The 15731-nt window shown below is 45.5% G+C and overlaps 1 protein-coding gene across 1 annotated transcript in view; it reads left to right on the top strand.

Annotated features, from left to right (window-relative positions):
• The window catches only part of LOC308316407 (ADP-ribosylation factor-like protein 15), a 157041-nt gene that overhangs the window by 62250 nt on the left and 79060 nt on the right, over positions 1-15731 (top strand). The window contains exons 2-3 of the mRNA XM_080765019.1: positions 5067-5211; positions 7162-7221. Coding sequence (XP_080621145.1) covers positions 5067-5211; positions 7162-7221 — 205 coding nt within the window. The remainder of the gene's footprint in view (positions 1-5066; positions 5212-7161; positions 7222-15731) is intronic.

Raw genomic sequence — 15731 nt, 5'->3', positions numbered from 1 at the left:
TCCCCCCCCCCTCCCCCCCTACAATGATCATAAACTATGAACGGGGGACCCCCAGCCCTGACATTACATTTAGTTTGACTCGGTTCTACAATGATCATAAACTATGAACGGGGGACCCCCAACCCTGACATTACATTTAGTTTGACTCGGTTCTCGCATTTTCACAATGTTTGCCTCTTTCTTATCCGGGTTAGGGCTATTTGGTATTAAATGGAGATGTTGGAAGCTTAATAAAACATTAATTTGAGGTTGTGCTAACCATGTTAATAGACCGATCTTATCACGACCCTCGCACGACAATTGAGGATTCTCACTTCCTGGTCATTTGACTGGATAACGCTTCTTCTTCTCTCATGCTTATGTTGTGCATTCTGTTGGCAGTGGCCTCCCGTTACCGCCTGCCTATATGGTAACAGGAGGGATTGTGTTTAAAGAGGTTTTAAAAGGCTTTAAATTGTCACTTTAGAAATGTGCAGGCTACCTGTATAGTACTTATACTGTATGTTGCGTGTACTGTTGAGTGAGAAAACGATGTTGCACAATGCACATGAAGCTAATCATCAGGTGCACCTCCCAAAATAATTTGAATTTGGGGTCCTGACCATTACATTTTGGTTTGGGCTGTTTGCTGTGGTTTAGCCCCTGGGGAGCATTCCCGCTCACAAGATGTATAACTGATGCACAAGCTCTCTGCGTATGGTAGCAGAGTGCTTGACGAGCTGTCTGTATTTGGAACGTGGCGTCATGCTGATACTCTACAGAGGTGTCTCCGTGGTGGCCATGGAGTATGAGAGTGAAACGTGAACTGGGCTACTGCGACGGTGGCTTCCCCCTTACCCACGTTTATTACCTCTAAAAATATAAGGTGCTTGTCTAAAAAGAGGCTGGCTCTTCCTGACAGCCGCGTCAGGTGAATAAGCACCACTTGGTGGCTCATGGCCCGGACAGAACTGCCTTGCTCCAGTTCTTTCTTCCAATTACATCTTACACCTTTGTGGTATAGTCTCGGCAAGTGCAAATTCACGGAAGTTATACGTTAATTTCGTTGTATAAATGTTTTGATCCGAACTAGTCGAAAGGCTACTCACATTAGCTTCGGATTGTTAGCCATAACCCCCGGACTGCGCCATATTGATTTGCGCTTGCACGCACATTCCCTATCCCAATTAGGCGGCATTTCTGGTCAAAACAACGCATATTGCACGGAGCATAGTGGTCGCTGTAATGGCACGGCCTGTACTTCTCATCAGCGAGTGAGAGATCAACACCTAATCCGACAACACACCCACCATTCAGTCAACATCCGGTTCCGGTCGCTGTGTTTTGGGTCTTCAAAATAAGATATCCTGGCATAATAGTAAACATTCTTTATTGGCATGGTGGCCAAACGGTTAATGTTCTCCAGTAGTGCTCCAGTCATTTAATTGAACAGTTCCTTATTTGTTTGAGCCTTTGCACCACATTGTGGCTCAGCTACTGTATGCAGCTGCATGGCCAGTGGGCTACCAGCAATGTGTCTCTGCCATGCAGGCTTGGACCTACGCCAAGAGGCCTAATTATATCACCCGTTTGATGTCTTGACAGCTTTTTCAAATTGGTTGGGGGGGGGGGGGGGGGGCTGCCCTTTTCACTTTCCTTATGTCATGCACCTTTTAGCCAGACATTTCATCTGAAAATGTAGCCGGACCATGCCAGGGCCAATATTTTATACCCAGCAGTGTTCTTCATTTACATAAAACCTAGCTAATCAGCTATCGCAACAACAATGAGGTAACGTCTCGTCGCGGTCTTTCAGGAAAGCACAATTAAAATGTTTCCAATCCTATAAGAGGCATTCAATCAATTAAGCATTGGTCGAAGTTTATGCAGGGAGAGCATCTTGGCAAGAGGTTTATTAGGTTTTATTAGTTTTGTCCTGAATATTGCCCCTTTTCCATGGACAGATCTGAGTACAGCCTCAATCAAAAACTACGAGACTAACGAGAGGCCGCGAGGGCAAAGAGTCATACTACAGTAGGTTTGAGCACATCCTCAAACATCATTGTCATTTCCACTTGCTTCGAGTGTTACAGTAGGTCAAACAACATTTGAATAACTATTTACTATGTGTACAGTACCTAGTCTTCCCCTATGAAATGGACCTGCTGAATGTACTAAGCTGTTAATAGAGTTAGCCCACCGGGGCTAATAGAGTTGCTCACCACGGGACACGTCTCATTTGAGCTTTCTGTTTTAGCGACACGGCGCAGGGACTCCACTGATCCTTTAAAGTGTGGCCGGTTGGGGAGGGGGCAAGACTTGAAGTCGGCGAGGGCTTCTGGACATATTTATTTTTCTCCTGTGAGCCTTTTGACCAAGCGCTCCTCGTCAATCTTCCGCTGTCAAAGAGGGCCAGAGGTGGGACCTCTCTTCTCTCTTCTCTCTCCCTCACAGGGGCCCCTGTGTGCCTGGGGGCCCCGGGGTCAGGCCCTGGATGCTCCTTCGGCAACTGTTGTGAAGTTTGCACTGTACGGGGAGGGAGAGGCGGCTCGGCAGGTTGGGGGTAGGGGGGGGGGGGGGGTGCGGTGGGGGCAGTCGTCCCGACCTCCCGTGCTCATGGGAACGCTGGCACCTCTGGCTCCAAGCCCACACAAAGCCATTCGGACCACCATCCGCCTCTGCTGGTGGGGGGGGGGGGGGGGTCGCCATCGATGCAACCTTCCTTTTACATCCTTATAGAGGTATGCTGGAGAAGTGGGGTGGGGGGTCCTTCCTTTCACCACAAGTACCCCCCCAACCTCTTCCTCTTATCCCTCCTCACCTCAACCCTCACGTTCACTCCGGGGGATTAATAATCGGCCGGTGATTCCTGACCCCTCAGATCATTGACAGCTGAAGGGCACTTTTCAACCAGCACACAAATCTGTACATGAGCCACACTGACACTGGTGTGTATGTGTAGGGGGGGTTAGCGGCAGACACAGACAACAGCAATGAGAGAGAGAGAATGACCTCATCAAACCATCAGACCAAACTTTTACATGTGTTCCCCTCTCTGACACGCGTGTGTTTCTGATCTGGCCGTTCTTCTTGGGGAGGGGAATGTTTCCTGTTTGAGCTAGACCCGACGGGTTCAAGCAGGAGTCGGGGGGGTCGGGTTGCTCGACCGTCGTCTGGTTCCGTTGAAGCGGATTCCCCACGTCTCCATCAAACGGCAGCGCTGTTTTGGCACGGCTCTGAAGAGTGACCCTGGTGGTCACCGACGTCTGGAGGCCTGGGGGGGAGAGACTCCAGTCCAATTTGCCCTCTGAGCCACTTTTGTGTTCTGTATTCTATGTTCTGTGCCCACCCCCCTAACCCCCCCCCCCCCAGTCTGGCAGAAGCAATGGACAGCACACATTGTGCACTCATTCGGGCCACCTCATTCAAGTCGAGACAGGAAACGAAATGAAAGTAAACCCTTGAATTTTTTAATAATGTGCGTTTTTTGCTTGAGAGAGCACAAGCCTGAAGGTGATAAAAGTGGGAGTCTCAACTTTTCCCCCCTGAGCCCAACTTCTGCACGCTTTGCCAAATGATACTTGACAGTGAGACAAAAATACTTTGTTTGTTTATCCTCTCTCTTGTTTACATGTGCTTCTCCCTGGTAAGGTATGCCTTTTTATGGCATGCCAAAGCACACCTGGAGATTGTGCTTGTGACTGGCAGTTTCTCATGCACCGGTGAATGCTGCAGAGTGCATGCATGCATGCGTGTGTGCATGCGTGTGCGTGTGCGCGTGCGTCCGTGCGCACGTTGTTTTTTTCCCTTTCCTATGGGAGCGTCTTGATTGAGCAGAGTCGGACTGAGCAGAACAGCTCTCTGCTGACAAGAGCAGTATGCAACCTTGCGCTGGTGCTCTTCCACCTGAAATCTGATACAGTTGATGGGGAAGGGGAGAGAGAGAGAGACACGGAGAGACAAACAGGGTCTCTGCCCTGCCTTGTCCAGACTGGTCCCCGTCCTGCTAATAAAAGAGATCTCTTTTTAGTTCTGGATACTGATCTCTCCACACAAGCTTTAAAGATCTCATTCACGGTTCACACTGCATTTGCCCCTTAATGTCTCACAGCAGGCCCCCAGTTCCAAGCTGTGATTCATGGACTGACAGGTCTGCCTGTGGCTGCCATGAGGGCCCAATCAGACAGGGTACCCCCCCCCCCCCCTCACCAACTAACCAACACACACACACACACACACACACTGAGTGCAGACACAAACACGTCACGGCGTCAGTCAGATGTGTGTGCGGCTGTGTGTGCACGCGCGCACACGCACGCGCACACGCACGCGCACACGCACGCGCACACACACACGCACACGCACACACACACACACACACACACACACACACACAAGCTGTCAAGCACACGCAAGCGCCAACACAGAGTAACAGACCTTTTCTCACTCTTGCTGTCCCGCTCTCTCATATAGACTTTGCACATAATCAGACCCTCCCAAAAATGGTTTAATCTTTTGAATGTATACAGTACTTTTGGTGAAACTGCGCATTCCCTTTACAATAGAAGTCTGGAGAAGTATTCAAAATCCTTTTTTTAAGAAGCCGGGCGTCTGCTGCACTAAGTGGGCCACTCCACGTGAGTGGTCCGGAGAGGGTTGAGTGGGCCTCAGCATATAGACAGGACACAGAAGAGAAGTAGTCTCTGACCAGGTTCAATGCCAGCCTTAACATGTCTGCTTGCGGCAGCAGAGGCTTGAGACTAAGTCACGTCACAAGCTCTACTGTAGATGTTATGAGGTGTACTGGTTCTGTTTTCCAGTGAGAATGTGTGTTGTGTTACAAAGATGCTGATAAAGGTAACGGTGCCTTCTCTCGCCCCCCCCCCCCCCCCCCAGTAGAATTGGTAAGGATCCAAATGTACCTGATTGAGAGCTTGCCACTTTTTTTTTTCCTGTATCAGACCTGTATTGTTGGACGTTGATTGCCTTTGCGTTTACATGTAATCATCACGTACTGTGTGTTATATATATATATTACTTTACATTTCTATATTTAGTAAAGGAGCATGTTCTACGTTTCGTTTCAGTGTTTCCGGGCACTGTGCTGTAAAGGACCCCCACCGCCAAGACCAGAGTATGACGTGGTATGCATCGGCATGACGGGCGCTGGAAAGACCAGCCTGCTATCACGCCTTTGCAGTGAGGGCAGTGAGGGCATCTTTCCTACCACAGGTGAGACGAGGCGGGCATGCATATGCGTATACAGAGCCATTGGAGTGAACCACGGACAGACTGCCGACACCTCTTCCACTTGCCACAACTAACCACTTAAACCCCGTATGGTGGAGCGGGGTCCCTCAGGGCTCCGTGCTAGTGTATTTTCCGTTTTCTGTTATTGCGGGCGGGGAAAGCTTTTCGCTGAAAATAGCCGATCTATATTTTTTCCTCCTGACCTCCAGGACGTCCGAGGGGGCATAATATAAGCTTGTCGATCTGCTGTTTTCTGCTAGAGCTTTCCCCACGATATGGATGCTGGGATTGAAGTGGTTAAGTTAATACTGTTGGCAGTGCATTGTGCAGAATCAGTAGTTGGAAAATCACAGCCACACAACCTATATGTCATTGGTTCCCAAAGTGGGGTCCGGGGACCCCCAGGGGTCCTTGAGGGATTTCCGGGGGGGTCCCCAGCTAAATGATAGTTTGGAACCAAATGGACCCTTATGGGTCTGTAACTCAGAGAGTTGTACAGGTCCGTGTGGTTCCATTTGTACACTCTCAGAGTTAAATTAACATTGATTTTACAATATAAATTGGGGGTCCCAGAGATAGAGAATGCCATTAAATGGGGGTCCGTAGATGAATGCATGTCAAACATAGGGGTCCTTGGAATTAAACGGGTTCGAGAATCGCTGCTAGAGCCGTAAAAATATTCTCTCATGGGGGTCCGTGGGCTAATTGGTGTCAATTTGGTGGTCCTTGACATGAAAAAGTTTGGAAACCAATGACCTATGTCTTCCAGAGTCCCCCGACATCGACGGAACAGCACAGCTAAGCTGTTTCTCTCTAACCCATACTCTTCTACCAATCACCCACCAAGCTTCTAAAGTGTGTGAGAGGCTTCAGGGTTTGTACAGCTCGTCACCTGCAAAAGAAAACAACCCGCTTCCTGTGTACATTATACGTAGTATAAAACCCTCGAGGAGATGGCCATCAGTCTTCGCTCAATCCACGATTACTGTAGTCTTTTGCAGGAATCCCACTGTGGGTTAAATATTATCTACATTTATTTATTTATCTAAATATAAATAAACCCCCAGCTGTACTAGACTAAGTGTACACTTTACAGAAGGGAGGAGAGACCACCTGGGTCCAACTCAAAAGGACATCAATGACTGACTGTTATGTTATTTACTTTTGTGCAGAGTTGTGTACACAGTAAAATCCCCAGTGTTAAATCCGGGAGTTACAAGGTAACACTAAGGATTGTGTGTCAGCGACCTTCTCTCAAATAGAATTGGAGATTTAGCGGTCTCGATCTGCCAACAGCTGCACAGTGGAGGACATTATAAGCAAGGGAGTTCCTGAGGTTCTCTCCACCTTTTAGTTTCTATGAATTTTGAGTTCAGGAATGTGCCAACAAACCAGAGCAGGGCTTTTTGTGGGTTTTTTTTATCAGGCAGTCTGGTCTGGCTTACGTGCTCTTCCAGGACCTGTCCCATTATGTATGAACACTCGCAGGCAGAGAAGTCCCATTATTTAGCACCATTTTGAAGGACGTTTTTATTGACATTATATTCTGTTTAGTTGGTTTTATGCATTGCCAGCCCTAAGAAACCACTGTAACCAACGTCATAATACATAGTAGCACTTTAGTCAAGAGTGCTGTCTTCCACCAACCTCAACACAGAAGAAGAAGAGAAATGCTGTGTGTTTAGTTAACCCCCGACACCAGAACAAGTTCCCTTGTTTCCTTTTCATTTACCACATACACTGCAGCTCTGTGGGTGATTCTGAGCTGGTGGTTTGGAAAAGGTACGTCAAATATTCTGACAAAAGGGATTTGTGAAATCCAGTCTTTTTGTTTCTGTTGAGGACATATTTCTATATCACCCAATGCCTTGTCTGGGCTGTCACTTTCCTCTACATTTACAATATCTTTCTGTCCTTATTTTCCTTTCTTAGGTTTCAGCATTAAAGCAGTGCCATTTCCAAATGCCATCTTGAACGTAAAGGAACTCGGAGGTAAGGTACTTTCTTTGTTTATTTTGAGGAAAGTACTTGCAGTACAACTTGCAAACAACTTTATTTTGAAATGGTTCTTTTATTTAGCCGACAGTGCAGTAACTGTCCCCTAATTGGCTACACATTTCATTTGATACAAAATTGTATTGGCTCAAAGTTGAGTGGTGAAAATATATCCTTCATTTAGGGAGCAATCATAGGTGTTATGAATCAATTACTCTCAGCCTGAACTTGGAAATCCAAAGAATAACAATAATGATATCCATGATGCACATTGCTTTATGACGTGTCACCTGTTGTCAGTCTATCAGTCCTATTACATGATCTAGGTTAGAATTCTCTGTTGCAGTTACACAAGTTACACAAAATACAGATCAGCCCTGACAAAATATTTGAGGTCGGTGTTCTGAGGAGACGGCACACGTTGGCCAGGATATTGTCACTGTCGGTGGAAACCTTGTAAGTCCAAAACTGTTAATTTTCAGGAAATGGAAAAAAAGAGAACATGTGTTCCAATGGACCCGATGTAGTCACAACAAGCTCTTGTTAATTTGTTAAATATTTATAAAAACCCACAGACAGACAAACAAAGCCTTACAAACATTTTTTTGTTTTTGTTTTATAGCCTTTTATAAGCTTGTCACATCGTGATGTCTTGTGAGCTTGTAGATATTTCTGCTACTTCTGTGTCGCATAAGTATAAAATAGGTTAGTTATTTATGAAAAAAACAAAGACGATACAAGATTTCTGGCCGACAGTGACGATAAGAGGAACACGTCACTGGGACATGTTTCCTGGAAATGAGCAACGCTCGAGGAAGCTGTTTGAGTTTTAACAAGCCGCGATTGGAGATCTCAAGGAGCAGATAAACAGAGCAAAGGCAATGAGGGGTGTCCACCGTGAGGAAGGGAGAAAAGAGATAAATTACATCCACCCCTCACCTCCTTACCACGCCACAATTTATGATTTTGTTGAGAGTAAAAGTAATTTATGTTGTTTTGTCCACACCAGGCATGTGACAGGTGCAGTGCATATTTTGAAAAGCACGCCAACATAGCCGCCCCAAAACATGCCCCCCCCCCACACACGCACACACACACACACACACACACACACACACACACACACACACACACACACAATTATACACACACACACACACACACACACACACACACACACACACACACACAAGAAGAGGGAGAGAGAGACGGTTGGGGACCACCAACGAGGGAGCTACCAAATTTGGACAGAGCACGTTGGGAGGTTCACAAAAGAGGGTTTCCTGGACTAGGTCAAAGCCCGTCTGGTGGGATATTATTGTGGTTGGAAAAACATGGTCCCACGCTTGACGCACTTGATTTAGTGGAGGTGGCCTGCCACCCCAACACAAAGATGATGAAATCTGTTCTCCCCGTCTCTCTCTCTACCCCCCACGTCCCTATTCACACCCAATTCCCCCTTCTTCCTTTCTTGTAAATGCGCACAGCCAAAGACTTTGAGCGATTTATTGTGCCATCCGTTATGGATAAACGGTAAAAACAAGCAGATATTTCCACGCTTTTACTGACCGCTGCTTTATTTTGGAGCCGGGGCCGTGCTTTTTGACGCTTGGCCCCCTTTGTTTGGCTCAGTGGAAGTGTGCGGTCCCTCAACACCAAAGTGTTTATGAGTTTCATCTTGAGGTGGGAGGGATGGGTCGTATACTCTTGCTCAATGTCCCACTCGTCGGGAATCACAGTCAACTTCAGATTCTGCTTTTTCTTCTTCGTCGTCTGCGGGATCCCAGTGGATCCCAGTGGATCCCAGTCAGGTCATTTCAGTTGTCAGCTCCACCAGAGAGCTCTAAACTTCCCTCTCCACAGCAACGTTAGTAACTTCATTCTGGCGGATCCCAAAGCGTTCCTCGCAGATTTTGGAAAACATAATTCCTCCATCTCATCTTTGGTCTGCCCGGGGGTCTCCTTCCAGTGGGGGTGTGCATTGAGGACCTCCCTAGGGAGACGCTCGAGAGGCATCCTAACCAAATGCCCGAACCACCTAAGCTGGCTCCTTTTCAAGTGTAGAAGCAGCGACTCTACTCCGAGTCTCTCCCGCGTGCCCGCGTGACTGAACTTCTCACCCTATCTCTAAAGGGAGATGCCAGCCACCCGTCTGAGAAAACTCATTTCGGCCGCGTGTATCTGTGACCTTATTCTTCCGTTCATGACCCACACTTCATAACCATAGGGTAGAGTAGGAACGAAGACTGCTCCGTAGACAGAGCTTTGCCTTCTGGCCCAGCTCTCTTTTCGTCACAACAGCGCGGTACAGCGACTGCAATACCGCCCCCCCTACCGCTCAGATTCTCAGGCTGATCTCCTCCATGTGGGGTAATGCTGTGACATACAGTATAGATCTGCTTTCTGTGCGTGACTTCACGCATTAGAGAGAGAGTGTAGAGAACACACGTTTTAATCATAGTGCTGAGCTACTCTTTCATGGCTGTATGAAGAAATGTCACCGCTTACATTGCTATTATTATTATTATTATTATTATTATCTACTGAGTGCATATTTCTAGTTTATCTTGCTTTCCCCCTCAGTACACTGGGTCAGCTTGTGAAGCAAAACATACGGTATATCACACCCCCCATCTATTGGAAGTCTGTGGGTGATATTAGGAATCTGTTTCACTTTATACTTAATAAGTTGACATGTTTTGTAACAGTTTGTAATTCGTTATTAGGAACAACAACTTAGAATTACCATGTTGTCTTCAAAGTGGTCCTCAATGACAATACCACAACAACACAATATTAACACAAATATTTAACAAAAACAAAAAACGACAAGACAATCAAATGATACCAAATGTGAGAACACAATTGGACGATTCATTTACTGTACTGTATATACTGTAGGAAGAAATATCAATGCCAATGTCTTTAGTCTCTCTCACCATCTCTCATTGCAGTCCTTTCTCACTGATGTTGAAACCCATCATCCAGCCCTGTTGGACCTCCAACACATGGTTATCCGATAAGAGTTGTGCTTGCTGTCATTGTTGGTGTGCTGAACCATTTTAACACCAGCTGGGTATAAATAGCCCATTTTTAAGTAGGCTGGTTTATCTTGTGCTCTCATGTAGCCACTCACCGCCAAGGTGCAAGGCCGGTACAGGGGGGCATTGTCACCATCATGTCAGACTGATCCCACACTATCGCACTCATGCAGCAGTTGGAGGTCAAACTGAAAATCTGCTCCGAGATTGAAATACATTTTTATCCAGCTAGAAGTGTTCATTGGCATTCGCAGACTGTTCATCTGAGGTAATGAGCTGTTCACTTTCGTTGCAGCTCTCTTTCTCTTTGCCGTTTCCGTGATTGCATTAATTTCCTTGAGGTTTTAGTGCATATTAAGATCAAATGCGTATTTTCCACCCCGACATTCAAAACCTGAACTCTAGTGCACTTGTCCCATATCAAGGGTAGACATGAGTCCTTTTAGCAAGCTGTGCGTTGGCTGACATTGACACAACATTGCGTCCGGCTATCTCCCAGCTGCGTGCAGTGACAGAGTCTGGCGAGTATTTCCGACCCAGCTGGTGCCAGGTATGGGATTAGGTGGGAAGGGCATCACCAGCGACACAGGGAGGCATCCGTTAATGGCGTCTGAGCACACGCACGCACGCGCGTGTGTGTGTTTGCGTGTGTGCACTTCTGGGCAGTGACGTCGAGTCTAGACGGAGCATCTCAGCGAGCGTGCAAGACACTCGATGACAGCTGATGAAGTAGTGGTCATAATAAGAGGCACTCATCGCCGCTGTATTTGAGTGCTCTGGTGGTGGCAAAGACTTGTCGAAGCATTCTATTTGAAGAAGCCTAGCTTTCTTGAAGTTTGCGATGTATACATCCATATCTACCATACCAATTAGTTTGCTTTTAATGAGAGTCTGTGGATTTTGACAGTCAAAATAAACTGTTTGCGTATGAACGTAATTGTGAGTGTCGGATACAGTGTCAGATGCGGGTTAAACTTTGTTTGTGCCTGAGTTTGGGCTGTGCGTCAATATACTGTACATGTATTTGGTGGCACGCAAGTTAAGCAGCGGGAATTTAAAAATTTGCTTGAATGAGAACATTATGTGCATATATTGAACTCTGTGGAGTCCATGTTTCCTTCCATTGGCTGTTCACACTCGCACACACGCACGCACGCACGCACACACGCACGCACGAACGCACGCACGCACGCACGCACGCACACAGGCAGCCCACCGGGGGAATTACAGTAAGAACATCACAGACTAACCAGTCCTCTGTGGCCACCATCGAGCAAAGTAAATATGTGAGCACATGTCCTCAGGACAAAACCACGACATTGTACTCAAAGCAACATGGTTCGTATTACTATCAAATGGGACCACAATGCGGCTTGCTTTGCCCAGCAGGGAGGCTGTTCCTCTGTGCAAAGGAAAAGGTCCACCCCAAATTGAAATCATTTGTAAATTGTCATTTGGGCTCAAAGCAGATGCTTCCAGACTGTTCTGATTTTGAGTTCTGAGGCCTTTTTGAAGCAACAGCTGTGAGACTTATGTACATGTGGGGCTTCATGCAAAGATATCACCCTATCAGTCTTGGTCTGTGCCCAGAGAAGGGTGCAGTGCAGACTCTGCAATGGTCAGCCCATTGATAACCGTGCACTTGAACCCTAGAATCCTTATTCTGGGTGGGTCATAATAGGCTAATATTCTGTAAAATTAGAGACACCTTGTGACTTTGTGACCATGTAGATCGGCTATTCTCTGCAATGAAATTTCTTATTGTAGTACAAAACGGAGCGAACCAAGTATAGACCCCTGGGGGAACCTGTCAATGAAGTGTAAGGATTAAGTGGTCAAGTCGAATCTGGTTTATCTGAAGTGTGGATGTGGGGTCGGCTGTGGCTCAGGAGGTAGAGCAGGTCGTCCAATGATCCCTGGGTCGGCGGTTCGAATCCCGGCTCCTCTGTCCACATGTTGAAGTGTCCTTGGGCAAGACACATAACCCTACATTGCCTCCAATGAGTCGGTCTGTGTGAGTTCGCCACCATTGGTGTGTGAATGTGGGAAGTGAGGACGCTGGCGTCGACTGTTCGCCGCTTCACCTCCCAACGAATGAATGAATTAACCATTGTAAATCGCTTTGAGCACTTGGAAAAGCGAGATAAAAATGCAATTCATTATGAAGTAATTCTGCAATGAAAGGCCCCGGTGTCAACAAGACCTATGACTGATTCTACAAATGGCTGTTCCAGGGCCCCCCAGAAACAAAGATTTTAGTTAATGAATGTATTCAAAGATTTGAGTTAATGAATGTATTCAAAGATTTGCACACATTTTCAAGATTTCTCCAAAATTGCAGATCTACGAGCTCCTTATGAGCTTCTACATCTTCTAGTTTTAAAAGCCAAAGTATAAAATAATGGTTAAAGTGGTTACACAGATGCTTTAAACACAGAGGTTTTAAGGGGTTAAAAAAAAGGATAAAGCACACCTGTATTTGCGAGTTACTGAATCAAAAATCAATTAGGAAAAGTTTCCACACACTCATAGTTATGGTGCATAGACATTCATGCACCAGTCTTACTGATGAAGGCAGCATGGACTGTTGAAATGTTGCTTTTGTCTCAATGATGTATATAGGAATCGAAACCATACATTTCTGTACCGTGTATTCTTTATTGAAGAAACATGGACTTTTCGCAAGTGGGACGGAGTAGAGAAGAGTCTAATCATGTGAGTCTTGAGATCCACATGGGAGCAGCATGGCTTCATGTGGATCTCAGTCTTAATGTGGCCAGCCTGTCAGTGGTCGTTGTCTATGACATTTCTACAATGTGTGACTCCAAATGTGCGCATTGGTTCAGACCTCGCCCACTGAAAATTATATAATATTTATAAAATATGAAGCATGTGGGGGAAAAAAAATGCAAGATAATCTCAGACAATGATGGACTATGTTCAGCATCAAACCTTTTGTGCATGCCGTTGCAGTAGGCAATGGAAGACACATTTTTCAAATCTGGTGGCACCCTGGTGGCGCTATTCAGTATTTAAGTCCGACGTCATTTTGTAGTGCTACGTTACGTCCGGGTCCAAGTGGCACCAGCTCCCGTCTGCATCTCATTGTAAATAGAATATCTAAACGCGTGAATCTTTTTACAATGACGTTATTTTTCAGAAAGGAAGCCATTGAGGGTTAAATTGGGTCTTAATGCTTCCAACTCGAGTAGAATTATTAATGTTTTGTACAAGTGTCCATGTCAACAAAAATATATGATGTGGAGACAATAAAGACTATTATTATCATTATTATTGAAGGTGGCAACATTTGCTCTGTAAGATATTTCGGGGGCATATTAAGAATGTGTGCAGGCTTGAGTATGTTGAATCTAGTTTGCATTAATGAGGATTTAGTTGACACAATAAAATAAAATGGTGATAGTATTCCATGTGGGACGGCCTGTCACAGCCAGATTTGGGAGAGCAGCGCAGGTTTTTTGTTGTTGCGAGGAAAGCTTTCGTGGTTGTTTATGTTTTAGCCTACAACCCCTGGACCCATAGACATATAAACGAAGACACGCTGTGATTGGCCAGTAGTCACTTGAGTGACAGCGACAGACATGGAGGAGTCGCATGAGTGACGTCACTTGGGCAGTGGCGCAGCGTGAGGTATAAAGTACGGCAGCCTTGTTTTCATGAAATGGAAAGATTGGGTATTGAGTAAGACTGACGTTATGTATGTTTCAGGACCTTTCACTGCTTCGTATCAACCATTACTCAATGGCTCTGGTCTCAGCTACCGCGGTGGATATTTTGACATTCCGTTTTTTTAATGTTGCCACTACTGTTGGAGCAGCCATAAACTACACAGGTTCATCTCAATGTTCTGGGCATCTTTTTAATGTTAGTAGAAAGCAGGTAAAAGAGTAACGTTTGAGGCAGACTAACATCAGTCACTCTACAGTTCACTGTAGTAGAAGAGGTGCGCCTGGTGACTGTTTAAACCCCGCAGCTAAGTCGAGTCCGCCTACAGGAAATACGTTTCTGAATTTGTCTATAGGACCCCCGCAGATAATAATAATGCAGCTGGTAATTAATTGATTCAATTTGGGCTTGTTTTTTTATATATGCCTGCATCACCATCAAATTAGGTACAAATATTCATGTGACAGTCATTTGCAATGATGATATACAATACAGTATCATGATTGAACACAACATTCATTCAAAGCCAGCTTCACGTTTTGGCTTATAATTCTTACACCGCAGGTTGTACAGTGCAATCAAAACACATGTTTTGCTACTACTCCTACACATTTTGTCCAAAACCCATGCAAATACGTACACATTATCTCTGGAGTCATGTGTACCAGATTTTCAGATTCTATTCCGATTGGCTAAGATTGGTTTTCAAAGTTTGCGGGAGGAGCCTGTTTTGCACAAAATGCAGCAAATCATGAACACTCCCACGTGACTAGGACAAGGTGCCACAATTCCGTCTTGGCTCATAACTCTACGATTTACTTCCAAAGTTTGCCGGCCCTGGGAACACATCCCGAGGAGCACACTTTTCTAGTTGAGTCATTTTTTTTATATATATATATATTCCACATGGAAAGCGTGTTTTGCTAATTATGGGGGACGTAATTCCTGGGGATTGGTGCTTGGTGCAGGTCAGGCCTCACATACAAGGAACTGTTTTAGAAACAGACACGGCTGTGGCCGCAGCTTGATGGGTGTATCAACAGCTGAAGTGTTTTCCAACCACACTCGTTCCACAAAGAAGTAATAGCCAGCTTTATTATGTGGGGGTTCCTTCACTCACCCCTTTGCTTCAGCTCAACTTCCCAGGGTTAGATTAGTAAGAATTACAAAAATTACAAACGAATTACATAATTCATCATAAGATCACACAAAGTATACCATCTACAAGATGATTGGAGAACCAGTCGGATCTGAAAATGGAGTGCTCGTTTTCTTCGAGATCACCTCCTGCGCTCCCCTGCAGCACACAGTTTTGGACATGCAACGTTTAAACCCAACAGTGACTATATAAATAGCATAAATCTCTGATATATAAACTCAGTGTGTCGCATAATGTTGATCTGCTGCTATTTTCTCTGCATTTTCTTTTCTATTTTTGGACAATTTAATTTATTTTGCCCAAAACAGTGGTTAACTAAAACAAATTAAATACAAAAGAAAATAAAGTAATTTCATTTTTAAATAGTGATATTATCAAACATATCAGACAATCTACAGTTCCCCAAAATGTCTAACCAGAAGCCAGGGTAAAACCTATCCCCACCAGCCATAAAAACGAATGACCAGAGGGGGTATATCAAGAGTAGAGGCATGGATTCTCTCGCCCATCCTCCCCTAGCAAATCGAACCCTGCTCCTTCCCATCATTGTATTGTAACTTCTCCATTTGTAGCAGAGGGTGGGGGGGCTGTCTGCTTTTGGTTAGGAAGACTTCAAAGAG

Source organism: Protomyctophum bolini (genome assembly GCF_963924005.1).
Source record: "Protomyctophum bolini genome assembly, chromosome: 6".
Classification (NCBI taxonomy): domain Eukaryota; kingdom Metazoa; phylum Chordata; class Actinopteri; order Myctophiformes; family Myctophidae; genus Protomyctophum; species Protomyctophum bolini.
Note: the sequence above shows the minus strand (reverse complement) of the source record. Positions and strands in the feature narration are given on the sequence as shown.